Source organism: Bos taurus, chromosome 28 (genome assembly GCF_002263795.3).
Source record: "Bos taurus isolate L1 Dominette 01449 registration number 42190680 breed Hereford chromosome 28, ARS-UCD2.0, whole genome shotgun sequence".
NCBI lineage: Eukaryota > Metazoa > Chordata > Mammalia > Artiodactyla > Bovidae > Bos > Bos taurus.
Genome location: NC_037355.1, coordinates 3,017,274 through 3,039,080, shown reverse-complemented (window position 1 = coordinate 3,039,080; position 21,807 = coordinate 3,017,274). Strand labels below are relative to the sequence as shown.

At 40.3% G+C, this 21,807-nt stretch overlaps 1 protein-coding gene across 1 annotated transcript in view; it reads left to right on the top strand.

The window, feature by feature from the left end:
• LOC614741 (formin-2) overlaps positions 1-21,807 on the top strand; it is a 357,851-nt gene that overhangs the window by 270,729 nt on the left and 65,315 nt on the right. Inside the window, exon 16 of the mRNA XM_059882644.1 lies at positions 17,735-17,827. Within this exon, the coding sequence (XP_059738627.1) occupies positions 17,735-17,827 (93 nt within the window). The remainder of the gene's footprint in view (positions 1-17,734; positions 17,828-21,807) is intronic.

Below are 21,807 nucleotides of genomic sequence, written 5' to 3'. Positions count from 1 at the left end.
TTGTGGAATGTGAACTTTCCTGGGACAAAACATTTTTTCATGTATTTGGTAAAAAAAGAAAAAAAAGATGCACGTGTAATGCTTTATTGTTACTGTTCAGTTGCTAAGTCGTGTCTGACTCTGTGACTCCATGGACTGCAGCACACCAGGCTTTCCTGCCCTTTACTGTCCCTCAGAGTTTGCCCACACTCGCGTCCACTGGGGCTCCCAAGTGGCACTAGTGGTACAGAACCCAGCTGACAATGCAGGAGACAGAACAGATGCAGGTTCAGTCCCTGGGTTGGGAAGATCACCTGGAGAAGAGCATGGCGGTCCACTCCAGTATTCTTGCCTGGAGAACGCCCATGGACAGAGGAGACTGGCTGGGTACAGTCCATAGGGTCTCAAAGTGTCAGACACCACTGAAGCAACTTAGCACACAGGCTCGCATGTCCACTGAGTTGGTGATGCCATCCAACCATCTCATCTCTGTCACCCCTTCTCTTACTGCCCTCAGTCTTTCCAGCATCAGGGTCTTTTCCAATGAGTTGGCTCTTCGCATCAAGTGCCCAAAGTATTGGAGCTTCAGCTTGAGCATCAGTCCTTCCACTGAATATTCAGGATGGATTTCCTTAAACTGACTGGTTTAATCTCCTTGGTGTCCAACTGACTCTTAAGAGTCTTCTCAATTATTAGTTGAGAAGCCTTAGATCATTTTGAAGAGACTTTGAAATTCTTCAGAATGGTAAATTTAAAGTAATGCACAAAAGCAAATAGTTAACAATTATTTATTTTTTGTGAATAAAACTCCTCTCATCTGCCCTACCTTTATAAATGAGGTACATTTATAAAGGCTTATGATATTATTGGTTTATGATATTATTATTAGTTTCAGGTGTACAACTTAATAATGACAAAGGTCCGTATAGTCAAAGCTATGCTCTTTCCAGTGATCATGTATGGACGTGAGAATTGGACCATAAAGAAGGCTGAGCACTGAAGAATTGATGTTTTCAAATTGCAGTGGTGGAGAAGACTTTTAAGAGTCCCTTAGACAGCAAGGAGATCAAAACAGTCAATCCTAAAGGAAATCAACCCTGAATACTCATTAGAAGGACTGATACTGAAGCTCCAATACTTTGGCCACCTGATGTGAAGAGCCAATTCATTGGAAGAGACCCTGAGGGTGGGAAAGATTGAGGGCAAGAGGAGAAGGGAGTGACAGAGATGAGATGGTTGGATGGCATCATGGATTCAATGGACATGAACTTGGGCAAACTCTAGGAGATAATGAGGGTTGGGGAGCTTGGCATACTGCACTGAACAACAACAAAATTTTTATATATTATGCACCAGCGTTATTACAGTGTTATATTCCCTATGCTGTACCTTGCATCCCTGTGACTTAATTTATTTTGTAACTGGCAGTTTCTATCTCTTTAATCCCTTTCACCTATTTAACTCACCTACTTTATCTTATTTTCATGAAGTTTCTTCATTTATGGAGTTGAGAATACCACAACTTTCAATATAAGCCTCTTTCTCACTATTTAAGCACAGTCAGGGAGGACATTTATGTGAGATTTTCATTGCATTTTGTATCGCTAGATGAGAAGAGGCTTATTTACCCCAGAAGCCAAAAAATTGATACAACTTTTTAAAGAGATTCTATCCTAGTGATGTATAATCAAATTTATAGAGTTGTTATATTCTGGTCATAGATGATTTTATATAGATTTAAATCACCATAGTAACATTATATAGTTTGCTTCAGTTCAGTTCAGTTGCTCAGTCGTGTCCGACTCTTTGTGACCCCATGAATCGCAGCATGCCAGGCCTCCCTGTCTATCTCCAACTCGTGGAATTCACTCAAACTCATGTCCATCGAGTCGGTGATGCTATCCAGCCATCTCATCCTCTGTCATCCCCTTCTCCTCCTGCCCCCAATCCCTCCAAGCATCGCGGTCTTTTCCAATGAGTCAACTCTTTTCATGAGGTGGCCAAAGTATTGGGAGCCTCAGCATCAGTCCTTCCAATGAATACCCAGGACTGATCTCCTTTAGGATGGACTGGTTGGATCTCCTTGCAGTCCAAGGGACTCTCAAGAGTCTTCTCCAACACCACAGTTCAAAAGCATCAATTCTTCGGCACTCAGCTCTCTTTAAAGTCCAACTCTCACATCCATACATGACCACTGGAAAAACCATAGCCTTGACTAGATGGACCTTGTTGGCAAGGTAATATCTCTGCTTTTCAATGTACTATCTAGGTTGGTCATAACTTTCCTTCCAAGGAGTAAACGTCTTTTAATTTCATGGCTGCAGTCACCATCTGCAGTGATTTTGGAGCCCCAAGAAATAAAGTCTGACACTGTTTCCACTGTTTCCCCATCTATTTCCCATGAAGTGATGGGACCAGATGCCATGATCTTCGTTTTGTGAATGTTGAGCTTTAAGCCAACTTTTTCACTCTCCTCTTTCACTTTCATCAAGAGGCTTTTTAGTTCCTCTTCAATTTCTGCCATGAGAGTGGTGTCATCTGCATATCTGAGGTTATTGATATTTCTCCCGGAAATCTTGATTCCAGTTTGTGTTTCTTCCAGTCCAGCGTTTCTCATGATGTACTCTGCATAGAAGTTAAATAAATAGGGTGACAATATACAGCCTTGACGAACTCCTTTCCCTATTTGGAACCAGTCTGTTGCTCCATGTCCAGTTCTAACTGTTGCTTCCTGACCTGCATACAGATTTCTCAAGAGGCAGGTCAGGTGGTCTGGTATTCCCATCTCTTTCAGAATTTTCCACAGTTTATTGTGATCCACACAGTCAAAGGCTTTGGCATAGTCAATAAAGCAGAAATAGATGTTTTTCTGGAACTCTTGCTTTTTCCATGATCCAGTGGATGTTGGCAATTTGATCTCTTGTTCCTCTGCCTCTTCTAAAACCAGCTTGAACATCTGGATGTTCACAGTTCACATACTGCTGAAGCCTGGCTTGGAGAATTTTGAGCATTAATTTACTAGCGTGTGAGATGAGTGCAGTTGTGTGGTAGTTTGAGCATTCTTTGGCATTGCCTTTGTTTGGGATTGGAATGAAAACTGACCTTTTCCAGTCCTGTGGCCACTGCTGAGTTTTCCAAATTTGCTGGCATATTGAGTGCAGCACTTTCACAGCATCATCTTTCAGGATTTGAAATAGTTCAACTGGAATGCCATCACCTCCACTAGATTTGTTCGTAGTGATGCTTTCTAAGGCCCACTTGACTTCACATTCCAGAATGGCTGGCTCTAGGTGAGTGATCACATCACTGTGATTATCTGGGTCGTGAAGATCTTTTTTGTACAGTTCTTCTGTGTATTCTTGCCACCTCTTCTTAATATCTTCTGCTTCTGTTAGGTCCATACCATTTCTCTCCTTTATCGAGCCCATCTTTGCATGAAATGTTCCCTTGGTATCTCTAATTTTCTTGAAGAGATCTCTAGTCTTTCCCATTCTGTTGTTTTCCTCTATTTCTTTGCATTGATCGCTGAGGAAGGCTTTCTTATCTCTCCTTGCTATTCTTTGGAACTCTGCATTCAGATGCTTATATCTTTCTTTTTCTCCTTTGCTTTTCGTTTCTCTTCCTTTGAGAGCTATTTGTAAGGCCTCCCCAGACAGCCATTTTGCTTTTTTGCATTTCTTTTCCATGGGAATGGTCTTGATCCCTGTCTCCTGTACAGTGTCACGAACCTGCTTCCATAGTTCATCAGGCACTCTGTCTATCAGATCTAGTCCCTTAAATCTATTTGTCACCTCCACTGTATAATAATAAGGGATTTGATTTAGGTCATATCTGAATGGTCTAGTGGTTTTTCCCAATTTCTTCGATTTAAGTCTGAATTTGGCAAGGAGTTCCTGATCTGAGCCACAGTCAGCTCCCAGTCATGTTTTTGCTGGCTGTATAGAGCTTCTCCATCTTCGGCTGCAAAGAATATAATCAGTCTGATTTCAGTGTTGACCATCTGGTGATGTCCAAATGTAGAGTCTTCTCTTGTGTTGTTGGAAGAGGGTGTTTGCTATGACCAGTGCGTTCTCTTGGCAAAACTCTATTAGCCTTTGCCCTGCTTCATTCTGAACTCCAAGGTCAAATTTGCCTGTTACCCCAGGTGTTTCTTGACTTCCTACTTTTGCATTCCAGTCCCCTATTATGAAAAGGACATCTTTTTTGGATGTTAGTTCTAAAAGGTCTTATAGGTCTTCATATAACCATTCAACTTCAGCTCCTTCAGCATTACTGGTTGGGGCATAGACTTGGATTACTGCCTTGGAAACAAACTGAGATTATTCTGTCGTTTTTGAGATTGCATCCAAGTACTGCATTTCGAACGCTTTTGTTGATCATGATGGCTACTCCATTTCTCTAAGGGATTCCTGCCCACAGTAGTAGATATCATGGTCATCTGAGTTAAATTCACCCATTCCAGTCCATTTTAGTTTGCTGATTCCTAGAATGTCGACATTCACTCTCGCCATCTCCTGTTTGACTACTTCCAATTAGCCTTGATTCATGGACCCAACATTCCAGGTTCCTATGCAATATTGCTCTTTACAGCATTGAATCTTGCTTCTATCACCAGTCACATCCACAAGTAGGTGTTGTTTTTGCTTTGGTTCCATCCTTTCATTCTTTCTGGAGTTATTTCTCCACTAATCTCCAGTAGCATATTGGGCACCTACTGACCTGGGGAGTTCCTCTTTCAGTGTCCTACCTTTTTGCCTTTTCATACTGTTCGTGGGGTTCTCAAGGCAAGAATACTGAAGTGGCTTGCCATTTCCTTCTCCAGTGGGCCACATTCTGTCAGACCTCTCCACCATGACCCGTCCATCTTGGGTGACCCCACATGACATGGCTTAGTTTCATTGAGTTAGACAAGGCTGTGGTCCATGTGATCAGATTGGCTAGTTTTCTGTGAGTATGGTTTCAGTGTGTCTGCCCTCTGATGCCCTCTCACAACACCTACCGTCTTACTTGGGTTTCTCATACCTTGGACGTGGGGTATCTCTTCACGGCTGCTCCAGCAAAGCACAGCCACTGCTCCTTACCTTGGACGAGGGGTAGCTCCTCACGGCCACCCCTCCTGACCTTGAACGTGGAGTATCTCCTGTCAGCCCTCCTGTGCCTGTGCAGCCGCTGCTCCTTGGACATGGAGTTGCTCCTCTCTGCCACCTTCCCTGACCTTGGCGTGTGGTAGCTCCTCTCGACCTCCGCCCTGACCTTGGGTGTGGGGTAGCTCCTGTTGGCTGCCACCCCTGGCCTTGGGCATGTGGTAGGTCATATAGTTTGCTTGCTGCTGCTACTGCTGCTAAGTTGCTTCAGTTGTGTCCGACTCTGTGCGACCCCATAGATGGCAGCCCATGAGGCTCCCCCATCCCTGGGATTCTCCAGGCAAGAACACTGGAGTGGGTTGCCCTTTCCTTCTCCAATGCGTGAAAGTGAAGTCGCTCAGTCATGTCTGAGTCTTTGCGACCCCATGGACTGCAGCCTACCAGGCTCCTCTGTCCATGGGATTTTCCAGGCAAGAGTACTGGAGTGGGGTGCCATTAATATTTATTGTATGCCTGAGGCACGATAGGCCTTTGCTAGGTGCCATGAGTACCAAAGATACAAGCATCACTGTCAAGGAGAAGTGAAATCCTGCCCCTTAGGTGCTCCCCTGAGAGAATCACATATGGGTGGTCATAGATTGATTATACTCTTTGCAGTTGAAGATGGTGAAGCTCTATACAAGCAGCAAAAAAAAAAAAAGACCAGGAGCTGACTGTGGCTCAGATCATGAACTGCTTATTGAAAAATTCAGACTTAAATTCAAGACAGTAGGGAAAACCTCTAGGCCATTCAGGTTTGACCTGATAAATCACATCCCTTATGATTATACAGTGGAAGTGACAAACAGATTCAAGGGATTAGACCTGATAGACGAGTGCCTGAAGAACTATGGATGGAGGTTCATGACATTGTATTGGAGACAGTGATCAAGACCATTCCCAAGAAAAAGAAATGCAAAAAGGCAAAATGGCTGTCTGAGGAGGCCTTACAAATAGCCAAGAAAAGAAGAGGGGCTAAAGGCAAAGGAGAAAAGGAAAGATCTACCCATCTGAATGCAGAGTTCCAAAGAATAGCAATGAGAGATAAGAAAGCCTTCCTAGTGATCAATGCAAAGAAATAGAGGAAAACAATAGAGTGGAAAAGACTAGAGATCTCATCAAGAAAATTAGAGATAGCAAGGGAACATTTCATGCAAAGATGGGCTCTTGAGGGACAGAAACTGTATGGACCTAACAGAAGTGGAAGATATTAAGGAGAGGTGGGTAGAATACACACAAGAACTATACCAAAAAGGTCTTAATGACCCAGATAACCACGATGGTGTGATCACTCATTTAGAGCCAGACATCCTGGAATGCAAAGCCAAGGGGGCCTGAGGAAGTGTCCCTGCGAACAAAGCTAGTGGAGGTGATGGAATTCCAGTTGAGCTATTTCAAATTGTAAAATATGATGCTGTGAAAGTGCTGCACTCAGTATGCCAGCAAATCTGGAAAACTTAGCAGTTACCACAGGACTAGAAAAGACCAGTTTTCATTCCAGTCCCAAAGAAGGACAATGCTGAAGAATGTTCGAACAGTTGAACTATTGAACTCATTTCACATGTTAGCAAATTAATGCTCAAAGTTCTCCAAGCCAGGCTTCAACAGTATGTGGACCAAGAACTTCCAGATGTTCAACCTGGATTTAGAAAAGTCAGAGGAACCAGAGATCAAATTGCCAGTATCCATTGGTTCATAGAAAAAGCAAGAGAATTTCAGAAAAACATCTACTTCTGCTTTATTGACTATGCCAAAGCCTTTGACTGTGTGGATCACAACAAACTGGAAAATTCTTAAAACAGATGGGACTATCAGACCACCTTACCTGCCTCCTGAGAAATCTGTATGCAGGTCAAGAAGCAACAGTTAGAACAGGCATGGGACAATGGACTTGTTCCAAACTGGAAAAGGAGTATGTCAAGGCTGTATATTGTCACCCCGCTTATTTAACTTACATGCAGAGTACATCATGCAAAATGCCAGGCCGGATGAAGCACAAGCTGGAATCAAGATTGCCTGAAGAAATATCAGTAACCTCAGATATGCAGATGACACCCCTGTTATGGCAGAAAGAGAAGAGGAACTAAAGAACCTCTTGATAAAGGTGAAAGAGGAGAGTGAAAAAACTGGCTTAAAATTCAAGATTCAAAAAACTAAGATCATGGCATCTGGTCCCATCACTTCATGGCAAATAGATGAGGAAACAATGGAAGCAGTGACAGACTTTATTTTCTTTGGCTCCCGAATCGCCTCAGGTGGTGGCTGCAGCCATGAAATGAAAAAAAACACTTGCTCCTTGGAAGAAAAGCTATGACAAACCTAGACAGCATATTAAAAAGCTGAGACTTTACTTTGTTGACAAAAGTCTGTCTAGTACTTTTAAGTCAGCAAATCTGGAAATTTCAGCAGTGGCCATGGGACTGGAAAAAGTCAGTTTTCATTCCAGTCCCAAAGAAGGGCAATACTAAGAATGTTCAAACTACCCTGTAGTTGCACTCATTTCACATGCTAGCAAGGTTATGCTCAAAATCCTTCAAGCTAGGCTTCAGCAGTACTTGAACTGAGAACTTCCAGATGTACAAGCTGGGTTTTGAAGAGGCAGAGGAACCAGAGATCAAATGACCAACATTCGCTGCATCATGGAGAAAGCAAGGGAATTCCAGAAAAACATCTACTTCCACTTCATTGACTACACTAAAGCCTTTGACTCTGTATTTCACAACAAACTGGGAAATTCTCAAAGAGATGGGAATACTAGACCACCTTACCTGTCTTCTGAGAAACCTGCATGTGAGTCAAAGAAGTAACAGAACAGTACATGGAACAGTTGACTGGTTCCACATTGGGAAAGGATTAGGACAGGGTTGTATAGTCACCCTACTTATTTAACTTATATGCAGAGTACTTTATGCGAAATGCCAGGCTGGATGAAACACAAGCCTGGATGAAGCACAGGCTGGAATCAAGATTGCCAGGAGCAATATCAGGCACCTCAGATATGCAGATGATACCATTCTAATGGCAGAAAATGAGGAGGAACTAAAGAGCTTCTTGATGATGGTGAAAGAGGAAAGTGAAAGAGGAAAGGGTGAAATAGGAAAGCTGGCTTAAAACTCAACATTCAAAAAACTAAGATCTTGGCTTCCAGTCCCATCACTTCATGGCAACTGAAGGGGAAAAAGTGGAAAGAGTGCCAGATTTTATTTTGGGGGGCTCTGAAACCACTGTGGATGGTGACTGCAGCCATGAAATTAAAATACAGTTGCTTCTTCACAGCAAACTTTGAGAAATGTAGGAAAACTTTTAGAAACCTAGATAGCATATTGAAAAGCAGAGACATCACTTTGCCAACAAAGGACCAAATAGTCAAAGGAATGGTTTTTCCAGTAGTCATGTACAGATGTGAGAGATGGACCATAAAGAAGGCTGAGTGCTGAAGAACTGATGCTTTCAAATTGTGGTACTGGAGAAGACTCTTGACTGCTCCGGAAATGCAAGTCAGAACCACAATGTGATATCACCTCACGCTTCGCAGAATGGCTATCATCAAAAAACACAAATAACAAATGTTGGTAAGGATATGGAGAAAAGGGAATCCTTGTGCACTGTTGTTGGGAATGTAAATTGGTGCAGTCTCTGTTTAAAACACTATAGAAAATTTACAAAAAACTAAAAATAGAGCTACCATATGAACCAGCAATTCCACTCCTGGGTATATGTCTTTAAAAAAAACAAATACAAATTTGAAAAGATACGTACATCCCTATATTTATAACAACATTATTCACAGTTATCAAGATATGGAAGCAACCTAAATGTGCATCAATAGATGAATGGATAAAGAAGATGTACACACACACACACACACACACACACACACACACACATATACAAACACATACACAATGGAACACTACTCAGCCATAAAAAGGAATGAAATTTTGCCACTTACAACAACATGGATAGAATTAGAAGGTACTTTGCAGAATGAAAAAAGATAGAAAGACAAACACTGTGTGATATCACTTTTACATGGAAACTATAAAATATTGCAAAGTAGTGGATTTAGTGAAAAAAAAAAAGCAGACTCACAGTTATAGAGAACAAACTAGTAGTTAATTGTTGGGTGAAGGGAGAGAGAGGGATGATATGGGGAATGAGGAGTGGTTGGTACAAACTGTCATGTATAAAATAAACTACAAGGATGCATTTTATAATACAGAGAACATAGCCAATATTTTAAAATAACTATAAATGGAGTATAACTTTTAAAATTGTTTGTCACTATATTGTATACCTGGAACTTACATAATTTGTACATCAATTATATTTCAGTAAAGAAAGGTAGGGGACTTCCTTTTGTGGTCCAGTGATTAAGAATCCACCTGCCAATGCAGGGGACACAGGTTTGATCGCTGGTCCAGGGAAATCCCACCTGCTGAGGAGCAACTAAGGCCATGTGCCACAACTGCTGAAGCCTGTGTGCCTGGAGCCTGTGCTCTGCAACAAGAGAAGCCACTGAAACGTGAAATCTGTGCACTGCAATGAAGAGCAGCCCCTGCTTGCTGCAACTAGAGAAAGCCCAAGTGTAGCAATGAATACCCAGTGAGGCCAAAAATAAAACAGTAAATAAATAAAAATTTAAAAGTGAACTTCTGTTTAATAAAAATGAAGAGAAAGAAAAGAAAAGGTAGGGACTTCCTTGGAGATCCAGTGGTTAAAATTCTGGGCTTCTAGTGCAGGGGGCTTAAGTTCTATTCCTGGTCTGGGAACTAAGATCCCATGTGTGCTGGTGTAGTCAAAAATAAATTAATTAAATTTAAAGGAAAAGAAAAGGTAATCTCCCTTGTTGAGTTAGGTTTTGATTCTTCAGAATTTTTTTTGAAGAGAGTAGATGCTTTAGTTATCTACTGTTATGTGATCAGAATTGGTGTTTGAAACAAAACTTACTATCCTAAGATAAGCCTCCCTTTTGTGCCAGATGACAGTAAGGTGAGGGTGTGAATTGAGAGGCAAGCAGAGGTCAGTACTAAACGAAGGACTGTCTCAAGATGAGAGATGAATCAGTAGAAAGGCTGGCCTCAGTAGTACTGAGCCCATCACTGAAAAATGTCCCCATGTGTGCCCTAAGCTTGGGACTGTGTATGCCTGCGTGGTACTTAATCTTCATGACTTCATCATGTCTTTTTATTTTTTTGAGGCTAATTACTTTACAATATTGTAGTGGTTTTGCCATACATTAATATGAATCTGCCACAGGTGTATATGTGTTCCCCATCCTGAACCCCCTCCCACCTCCCTCCCCTTCCCACCCCTCTGGATCATCCCAGTGCACCAGCCCCAAGCACCCTGTTTCATGCATCCAACCTGGACTGGCGATGTGTTTCACATATGATAATATGCATGTTTCAATGCCATTCTCCCAAATCATCCCACCCTTGCCTTCTCCCACAGAATCCAAAAGATTGTTCTATACATCTGTGTCTCTTTTGCTATCTTGCATATAGGGTTATCATTACCGCCTTTCTAAATTCCATATATATGCATTATTATACTGTATTGATGTTTTTCTTTCTGACTTACTTCACTCTGTTTAATAGGCTCCAGTTTCATCCACCTCATTAGAATTGATTCAAATGTATTCTTTTTAATAGCTGAGTAATAGTCCGTTGTGTATATGTACCACAGCTTTGTTATCCATTCGTCTGCTGATGGGCATCTAGGTTGCTTCCATGTCTTACACAGGTTAGAATGTTTTGGTGTCATTCAGTATATTCAAGGTTGAAGCTTAAAGAATCAATACCACTGTCTCTTCCTAAATTCTACAGGATACCAACTTGTGGAATTTTGTTATATAAAAGTATGCTGTTTACATAGATACTACATATGTCAAATAAGTAATTTAGAATTATTTTAGTTTTGCTTTGGACTGCCCTCACTTGATAGAGTGAATGCATTTAGATGATCTAAGTGACCTCTATGGTATTGCTTATGATAATAAGTAAGTGTTTTCGTGCTTCCTGAGGCCTCATGTGAGAAGAAGGCCCATTGCCAACAATGTGCACTCCCCACGTCATGTGTTTATGCCGAGACCACCTCCCTACCAGAAAGCAACTTGGAGGCCTGCTCACACCGCACGGAGGTTCATGCCTTTGCTGACTCTGAAGTTACGGCCCCTCCTCTCTGAGAAGAGAGATACCTTGAGGGGTATCACGGGTGGTGACAGAGAGCTGGACGCTCATCTGGTCCAAGTGTGTCACCCACAACATCCACACGTCATGTGGCCGTTGATCATTAGTGTGAGGCAGATCAGGGTTAGTGAAGACCAGTAAAGAATACAATAATAGTATGGAAAACAGTAACATGTCTGAGTTTGTCCCTATAAATGTCATTCCCACAATCTGAAGCATTGCCTCGGTGCAATGCTTAGGAGATGAGAGTTCCCTGTTCTTGTTGTGTGTTAGAAGCTGTCCCTCTGGTGGTGGTGGTAACTGTAGCAAACCTGACAATCCTCTTATTGTGTATCCACTAGTCTTCTGCATATTTTACCTATGCAAAACCCTTTCATCTTCATAGCAAAGTAGACACTATTATTAACCCCATGTTACAGATGAAGAAACTGAGGCACAGAGGGGGTGCATACCTGGCCAAAGACTCACAGCTGGTAAGTAAGCTATAAACCCCGTCTCCAGAACCCATGCTCTTAGCCTCCAGGCCATCCTGCTCTGCTCCTGTTGCTGATAAAACTAAAGATAATAGCAGTAATGGTGTTGAAAACTTACATGGGCCTTAACATGTACCAGGCTCCATTCTAAGTGCTCTACATGCATTAACTGACATTCCTTGTAACAACCCCAAGAAGCAGGTTCTATCACTGTGTATTACAGTTAAAAAGACTCAGGCACAGAAAAGCTGACTGTCTTTTTGAAAGTTACAGCTGTTACGTTTTACTTTTTTTGTGCTTTTACCTCTTAAATTTTTGTAGCCTGTGCACTCGATTTGTCCATGGAAGTGCATCACTTGTTTATGGAGAGTGACCAAAAATACTGAGAATTCCTCTCATTGGAACTCACTGGTCCCACTCACTCCTGGTTCTCCTTATAATATCTGACATTTCCTTCTAAATGTCTAAATCTTCTGTGTTCATAGCCTTCTCTTCCTCTGCTTCTTCATTACAGTTGGCATTGCTCAGGTGTTCAACCTTGGCTTGCTCTTCTTCGCACTAGACATGCTTTCTCAAGTGGTCTTATTCAGAGTTTTCCTGTATTGCTCTGATCTGCAGACTTATACACCCAGCTGCTTGCTGGAAGCCACACATGGATGTTCCACTGGCATCTTAAAACTCGGCGAGTTGAAAAGCAAATTAATTTTCTTTTCTCTGAAAAATACTCTTCTTCCTGTGTGCTTCATCCCGAAGCCTCCAAAGCTATGAACCCAGTCAGCATCCTTCTTTCCCCTCCCTCCTTCACACAATAATGCACATTAGAATCAGTGTTTTAATCTTTTTTGTGTCTTATACCTGGAGTCATTTTCAAAATGACTAGGATGAAAGCCTTGGCACATAGACTCTGAAAAGCCTCCTCAATTAACAAACTGAAGAATAACAATCATATGATCATTTTAATAGATGTAGGAAAAGCTTTTGACAGAATTCAACTTCTGTTTACAATAAGAACTCTCCACAAAGTGCCTATAGAGGGAATATACTTCAACATAACAAAATCTCTGTAGGATAAGCCCACAGCACAGATCATACTCACTGGTGAAAAGCAAGAAGCATTTTCTCTAAGGTCAGGGGCAAGACAAGGATGTCCATCTTGCCACTTTTATTCACCATAGTTTTAGAAGTCCTAGCCACAGCAATCAGACAAGGAAAAGAAATAAAAGGAATCCAAATTGGAATGGGAGAAGTAAAACTGTCACTGTTTGCAGATGACATGATACTATATATAAAAATTTCTAAAGACACTGCCAAAAAACTACCAGAACTAATAAATGAATTTAGTAGAGTTAAAGAGTACAGAATTTCTTTCTGGCTTACTTCACTCTATGTAATAGTCTCCAGTTTCATCCACCTCATTAGAACTGATTCAAATTTATTCTTTTTAATGGTGATATATGGCAAAACCAATACAATATTGTAAAGGTAAAAAATAAAATATAAAAAAAAGAAAGTTGAATCAGAAAAAAAATTTTTTTTAAAGAGTACAGAATTTAATAGAGTAGTCCCGCACATATTAATATGAACCTTCAGGTTGCACACTTTGAATGATGCGAACATTGTTCACATATCCAGTCACATAAGTTAGTCCGTGTGTCTGGCATACGTTGTCACTCGTGTGCGTTCTCTACAAGTGATTGTGCTTCTGTGTGCTTTACAGTGTTGTAACGAGTACAGTAGTAGAGTATCTTTATTTCAAGCTCAGGATGTCTGAACACAAGTGTAAAACAGCAGTAAATAGCCGATTGTGTTAGTTGGGTACCTAGACCATCTTTGTTGGATTACGACCAAATTGGACTTATGAACGTGCTCTCAGAACAGAGCTTGTTTGTATATAGGGGACTTACTGTACACAGAGATCTGCAGCATTTCCATACACTGATAATGATTATGTGGAAGAAAAATTAAGAAAATGATCCATTTACAATTGTATCAAGAAAATATACCTGGGAATAAATTTAACCAAGGAGGGGAAAGACCTGAAAACTCTAAGATGTTGATGAAAGAAGTTGAGGACAAGACAAATAAATGGAAAGACATACCATGCCTATGGATTGGAAGAATTAATGTTGCTAAAATGTCCATACTTCCCAAGGTAATCTACATAGTCACTAACAAAATACCAGTGGAATTTTTCATAAAACTGGAATAAATTCTAAAATTTTTATGGAACCTCAAACGACCCCAAAAGCCAAAGCAATCTTGAGAAAGGACAAAGCTGAAGATAATCACATTCCCTGACTTCAGGCTACACTACAAAGATAGAGTAATCAAAACATGATTGGTACTGGCAGGAAAACAGACTCATGTATCACTGGAACAAAATAGAAAGTCCAGAAATAAGTTCACACTTACATGGTCAATTAATATATGTCAGAGAAGTCAATACTATGTGGTGGGGGAAAGACAACCACTTCAATAAATGCTTTTGGGGAAACTGGACAGCCGCATGCAAAACAATGATACTGGACTATTTTCTTACAACATATTCACAGGTAAAATGGTTAAAGAGCCAAATGTAAGACCCGAAACCACAAAATACCTACAGGAAAATATAGGCAGTATATTATTTTTCGTTTCAGGTCCTAGGGACATTTTTTAGATGTGTTTCCTCAGGCAAGGGTAAGAAAAGCAAAAATAAATGGGACTATGTCAAACAAAAAAGCATTTGTACAACCAAAGAAACCATCAAAATGAAAAGGCAGCCTGCTGTATGGGAGAAGATATTTTGTATGGGAGAAGATAATATACTGGATAAAGGCTTAATATTCAAATTATATCAAGAAATCTTATAACCTAATATTAAAAAGAACAAACAATCCAATTAAAAACTACAGAGAACCTGAACAGTCATTTCTCCAAAGGACAAAAAGATAGCCAACAAACACACGATAAAGGTTTTCAACATCACTAATCATCAGGAAAGCACAAATCAAAACCAATGTGCCATCACCTAACTTCTCTTAGAATGACCATTATCAAAAAGACAAGAAATAACTATTGGTGAGAAGAATGTGGAGAAAAGGGAACCCTCATTCACTGTTGCTGGGTATGTAAACTCAAGCAGCTACTGTAGAGAACAGTATGCTGCTGCTGCTGCTGCTAAGTTGCTTTAGTCGTGTCCGACTCTCTGCGACCCCATAGACAGCAGCCCACCAGGCTCCCCTGTCCCTGGGATTCTCCAGGCAAGAACACCGATGATTCCTCAAAAAATTGAAAATAGAAATATCATCAGTCCAGTTCAGTTGCTGAGTCGTGTCTGACTCTTTGTGACCCCATGGACTGCAGCATGCTAGGCTTCCCTGTCCATCGCCAACTCCTGGAGTTTATTCAAACTCATGTCCATTGAGTCGGTGATGCCATCCAACCATCTCATTCTCTGTCCTCCCCTTCTCCTCTCACCTTCAATCTTTCCCAGGATCAGGGTCTTTTCAAATGAGTCAATTCTTTGCATTAGGTGGCCTAAGTATTGGAGTTTCAGCTTCAGCATCAGTACTTCCAATGAATATTCAGGACTGATTTCCTTTAGAATTGAATGGTTGGATCTCCTTGCAGTCCAAGGGACTCTCAAGAGTCTTCTCCAATACCACAGTTCAGAAGCATCAATTCTTCGGTGCTCAGCTTTCTTTATAGTCCGACTCTCACATCCATACATGACTACTGGAAAAACCGTAGCTTTGACTAGGTGGGCCTTTGTTGGCAAAGTAACGTCTCTGCTTTTTAATATGCTGTCTAGGTTGGTCATAACTTTTCTTTTAAGGAGCAAGCATCTTTTAACTTCATGGCTGTAGTCACCATCTGCAGTGATTTTGGAGCCCCAGAAAATAAAGTCTGTCACTGTTTCCACTGTTTTCCCATCTATTTGCCATGAAGTGATGGGACCAGATGCCATGATCCTAGTTTTCTGAATGTTGAGTTTTAAAGCCAACTTTTTCACTCTCTTCTTTTACTTTTATCAGGAGGTTCTTTAGTTCTTCACTTTCTGGCGTAAGGGTGGTGTCATCTGCATATCTGAGGTTATTAATGTTTTTTCAGGCAATCTTGATTCCAACTTGTGCTTCCTCCAGCCCAGGATTTCTCATGATGTACTCTGCATATAAGTTAAAGAAGCAGGGTGACAACATACAGCCTTGACGTACTCCTTTCCCTATTTGGAACCAGTTCTGAATTCCAGTTCTGGGTATTTATACCAGTAAAAATGCTAACTGAAAATGATGTATACACCCCTGTGTTTGTTGAAGCCTAATTTATAAATAGCCAAGATTTGGAAGCAACCTAAGTATCCACCAATAGATGAATGGATTAAGAGGACATGTTTTACATATACATATGTGTGTATATCTGTTTATATATACACACACACACACACACACACATTTCACCTACCACACAGTGGAATGTTATTCAGCTGTGGAAAAAGGAAAGATTCCTACTTGCAGCAGCACAAATGGACCTGGAGGGTATTATGCTAAGTGGAATATGTCAGGCGAGAAAGACAGTGTCGTATGCCTGTCAGTTATGTGTGGAATCCAAAAAGCAAAACAAATAATCAAACAAAACAGAAAAGATACATTGATACAGAGAATAAGCTTATGGTTGCTGGGGTAGGGGTGCAGGGATGGTTGAAAAAGGCAATGTAGATAGGAGGTATAATCTTGCATTTAATATAAAATAAGTAATGGGGTTTAATGTTGAGGTTTAAGCCAACTTTTTCACTTTCATCTTTCACTTTCATCAAGAGGCTTTTTAGTTCCCTTTCGCTTTCTGCCATAAGGGTGGTGCCAGCTGCATATCTGAGGTTATCTTGATTCCAGCTTGTGCTTCTTCCAGCCCAGCATTTCTCTTGATGTACTCTGCATATAAGTTAAATAAGCAGGGTGACAATATACAGCCTTGACGTACTCCTTTTCCTATTTGGAACCAGTCTGTTGTTCATGGGAAATAGATGGAGAAACAGTGTCAGACTTTATTTTTTTGGGCTCCAAAATTACTGCAGATGGTGACTACAGCCGTGAAATTAAAACACGCTTACTCCTTGGAAGGAAAGTTATGACCAACCTAGATAGCATATTCAAAAGCAGAGACATTACTTTGCCAACAGAGTCCATCTAGTCAAGGCTATGGTTTTTCCAGTGGTTATGTATGGCTGTGAGAGTTGGACTGTGAAGAAAGCTGAGCACTAAAGAACTGATGCTTTTGAACTGTGGTGCTGGAGACTTGTGGGTCCCTTGGACTGCAAGGAGGTCCAACCAGTCCATCCTAAAGGAGATCAGTCCTGGGTGTTCATTGGAAGGACTGATGCTAAAGCTGAAACTCCCGTACTTTGGCCACCTTATGTGAAGAGTTGACTTATTGGAAAAGACCCTGATGCTTGGAGAGATTGTGGGCAGGAGGAGAAGGGGAAGACAGAGGATGAGATGGCTGGATGGTATCATCAACTCGATGGACATGAGTTTGAGTACACTCTGGGAGTTGGTGATGGACAGGGAGGCCTGGCGTGCTGTGATTCATGGGGTGGCAAAGAGTCGGACACGACTGAGCAACTGAACTGAACTGAATGGGGTTTAATATACAGCATGAGGAATATACTCAGTAATATTGTAATAGCATTGTATGGTCACAGATAATTACTATACTCACTATGGTATTCATTCCATAATGTATTTAAATCACAGTTGAATCAGTGTTGTATATCTGAAACTAACATAATGTGTATATCAACTATAATATTTTTAGTTTCTTTTTATAATCCCCTAAAGTGAAGCCTTGATGCTAGGCTTCTTTTGACAGCATCGGATGCTGACATTTGTCAGTTGCCATGGTTAACAGGATTTCCTAAAACGATTTGTAATTGTTTCAGTGCACTGTTCGCAGTGTGACATTCTGAACACTGTTTTCTCTTTAATTTCAGCCTGTGAAGTTGAAGCGGGGAAAGTTTACCAAGTGTCCTCAAAAGAGCACATCCAGCCTTTCAAAGAAAACATGGAACAATTTATTATTCAAGGTAAATTCTGAAAAGATGCTGCACTTCCTCCCTACTCAGCAGAAAGGTAGAAGGCATTTTGAAAAATAGGCATTGGTTTAAAAGGAATTATTTTAACATCACAGAAAAATAAATGTTGTATCATAAATCATACAGTTGTGACAGAAGAGCAATTAGCTAAACATGCTGTTTTGTAGATAATATTCATTATTACTGTTTTTTAATGACAGTAAATACAGTAGTTATTAGTTAAAATGGCATATACTTATAAAGGCATTACAATTTTTATGCTTTTTGTAATAGAAAGTTAGATATTCTTTGAAGATTTATCTACACATACAACTTCAGTTCAACTTGGTATTTGCTTTATCAAAACATTGTGCTACAAAACAAAGTACATTGACAATTTTCTGATCTTTAAAACATTATATTCTATTTTTATAGGATGTATAAATACTCCTGGATATTTAACACATTTTCCCCAAGGTCCATAAAAGCTTTATAAATATTATATTCTTGATTCTTCCTATATTCCTATGAAATAAGCAGCAGTGGAAAATTTCAAGCAATATTAAAGGAACAAAAAAATTTTGATAGGAGAAATCTATTAATCTATTGCTGTTTGAATTCCTTGAAACATGATTATATCAAAGGACTCACTACTCCACACATTGCTGCTTTGGAATGTTGCATATCTTCTGAAGATCAGATCTGTATGAAGCTGTGCTCTGGGGAGGCTCTCCTAGTTTAGGAATTCTCCAGAGACTGATGTGGCCTGAGACTGAAGCCAAGCAGTGCTCTGGAGACTGGCTTCATCTTCTGTCGTTTTACATGTTGTTCAGGCGTCTGTAATGATGATAACCCAGTGAATGAGTTATACTGGAATTTGATTAAACATTATTTATCTCATGTTTCCATACAAATAGTAAACTCTTTTCTTCTAATTCTGTGAAAAATGCTATAGCTTCATAGGGATTGTATTGAATCTGTAGATGACTTTGGGGTGGTATGGTCATTTTGACAACATTGATTCTTCCAATCTAGGAGCATGGTGTATCTCTCCATCTGTTAGTGTCATCTTTGATTTCTTTCATCAGTATCTTACAGTTTTTGAAGTATAAGTCTTTTACATCCTTGGGTATGTTTGTTTCTAGATATTTTATTCTTTTTGATGTGATGGTAAATGAGATTGTTTCCTTAATTTGTCTTTCTGATCTTTCACTATTAGTGTATAGGAATGCAAGAGATTTCTGTGTTTTAATTTTGTAGCCTGCAACTTTACCAAATTCATTGATGAGCTCTGGTTTTCTGGCAACATCATTAGCATTTTCTAAGTATAGTATCATGTCATCTGCAAACAGTGACATTTTACTTCTTTTCCTTTTTCATTTTTATTATGAAATTTAAAAATATTACTATATGTCTTTTTAGATATATTACATATAACATTTTATATATAATAGAAACACAGCATATTTATGTACATATGTATGTACACATACATATAATATTTCACATTTTATATTCCTTTCATTTATAAAACAAGATAAATATATTCTCATTATTTGCCATAATTATGTTCTACAAGATTGCCACAAACACTGAATTATTGAATACTGGACCACTGTTCCTAGCAGTAAAGACAGTTCTTCAAGCCTCTGGTCACATTTTGGTCTCATTTCATCAACCAACCAAAGTACAGTCTTGCTTTATGTGTGTTCATGTTTGAATACACCTTCTTTACTATACTGCTAATTCATTAATATCAAACTCACAGCCAAGTCTGACAGCCCCTGAGTGAAGCTTACCCAACACATGTATTTTCTCCATAAGGCACACCATAGCCTCCTCAGGTTTAGGGCACTAGATAGCTCCGCACCTACATGCTTGTGGACTGTTTAAAAAGAGAGATTACCAGGAAAGAAGGAGGTAAAAAGATGCCAAACTGCGTCCCAGTAGACTGAGAAAAGGACACTTGTACAGGATGAGACTTGGAATAAAGCAGAGCCACACTGTATTCAGCCTTAACCAGGAACCTGTGCCTGGTGACTCAGACTTTTCAATGTTCTGCATACATCTGTGAGCAACTACAAAAGCACTGCGGTTGTTTATTTTGGAATTAAAATCAATTTTAATGAATTGGCAACTTCACAAATACAGAATCCATGAATAATGAGGATCACCTTTGGAAGGTTATGTATGTATAACATAAATAAGGGCAAGTGTGTATACATGTGAAATACTGGGCTCGATGAATCACAAGCTGGAGTCAAATTGCTGGGAGAAATATCAACAGCCTCGGATATGCAGTACAATACCACTCAAATGGCAGAAAGTGAAGAGGAACTAAAGAGCCTCTTGATGAAGGTGAAAGAGGAGAGTGAAAAGCTGGCTTGAAACTCAACATTCAGAAAACCAGGATCATGACATCTGGTCGAATCACTTCATGGCAGATAGAAGAGGAAAAAATGGAAGCAGTGACAGATTTTATTTTCATGGGCTCCAAGATATGATACTGTACATAGAAATCCTAATGATGCTTCCAGAAAACCAAAGCTCATCAATGAATTTGGTAAAGTTGCAAGTTACAAAATTAATACACAGAAATCTCTTGCATTCCTATATACTAATAATGAAAGATCACTGCCGACAGTGACTGCAGCCATGAAATGTAAAAGATGCTTGCTTCTTGGAAGGAAAGATATGACAAACCTAGACAGCATATTAAAAAAGAAAGACATCACTTGCCGACAAAGGTCCATATAGTCCAAGCTGTGGATTTTCCAGTAGTCATGTACCAATGTGATATTTGGACCATTAAGAAGGCTGAGTGTCAAAGAATTGATGCTTTTGAATTGCGGTGCTGGAGAAGACTTTTGAGAGTCCCTTGGACTGCAAAGAGATCAAACCAGTCAATCCTAAAGGAAATCAGTCCTGACTATTCATTGGAAGGACTGTTGCTGCAACTGAAGCTCCAATGCTTTGGCCACCTGATGTGAAGAGCCAACTCATTGGAGAAGACCCTGATAGTGGGAGAGATTGAGGGCATGAGGAGAAGGGGGTGGGAGAGGATAAATTAGTTAGCTAGCATCACCAACTCAATGGACACGAAAGTGAGCAAACTCCAGGAGATAGTAAAAGACAGAAGAGCCTGGCATGCTGCAGTCCACAGAGTCGTAAAGAGATGGACATGACTCATTGGAAAAGACACTGATGCTGGGAAAGATTGAAGGCGAGAGGGGAAGGGGAGGACAGAGGATGAGATGGTTGGATGGCATCACCAACTCGATGGACGTGAGTTTGAGGAAACTTCGGGAGTTGGTGATGGACAGGGAGGCCTGGCTTGCTGCAGTCCATGGGGTCACAAAGAGTCACAACTGAGGGACTGAAAACTGAACTGAACCAATCTGATCCACTACAGCTTTTTGAATCCTGGCAAAACCATTACATCTACGAAGTATGCTCAGCAGAACAATGAGATACTCCTAAAACTGCAGTGCTTACAGCTGGCATTGGTCCACAGAAAAGGGCCTAATTCTTCTCCATGACAATTCCTGACCACATGTTGTACAACCAGTGCTTCAAAATTTGAATAAATTGAACTGTGAAGTTTTGTCTCACCTTCCATATTCACCTGACATCTCACCAATGGACTTTCATTTCTTCAAGCATCTTGACAACTTTTTGCAGGGAAAATGTGTCCACAACCAGCAGGATTCAGAAAATGCTTTCCAAGAGTTCATCAAATCCGAAAGCACAGATTTTTATACTTCAGGAATAAACAAACTTATTTCTCATTGGCAAAAATGTGTTGATTGTAATGGTTCCTACTTTGATATATTTGAGCCTAGTTATAATAATTTAAAATTCATGGTCTGAAACTGCAATTATCCACTCCAGTATTCTTGCCTAGAGAATCCCGTGGACAGAGGAGCCTGGTGGGCTGCTGTCCATAGGGTCTCACAGAGTCAGACACAACTGAAGCAACTTAGCATGCATGA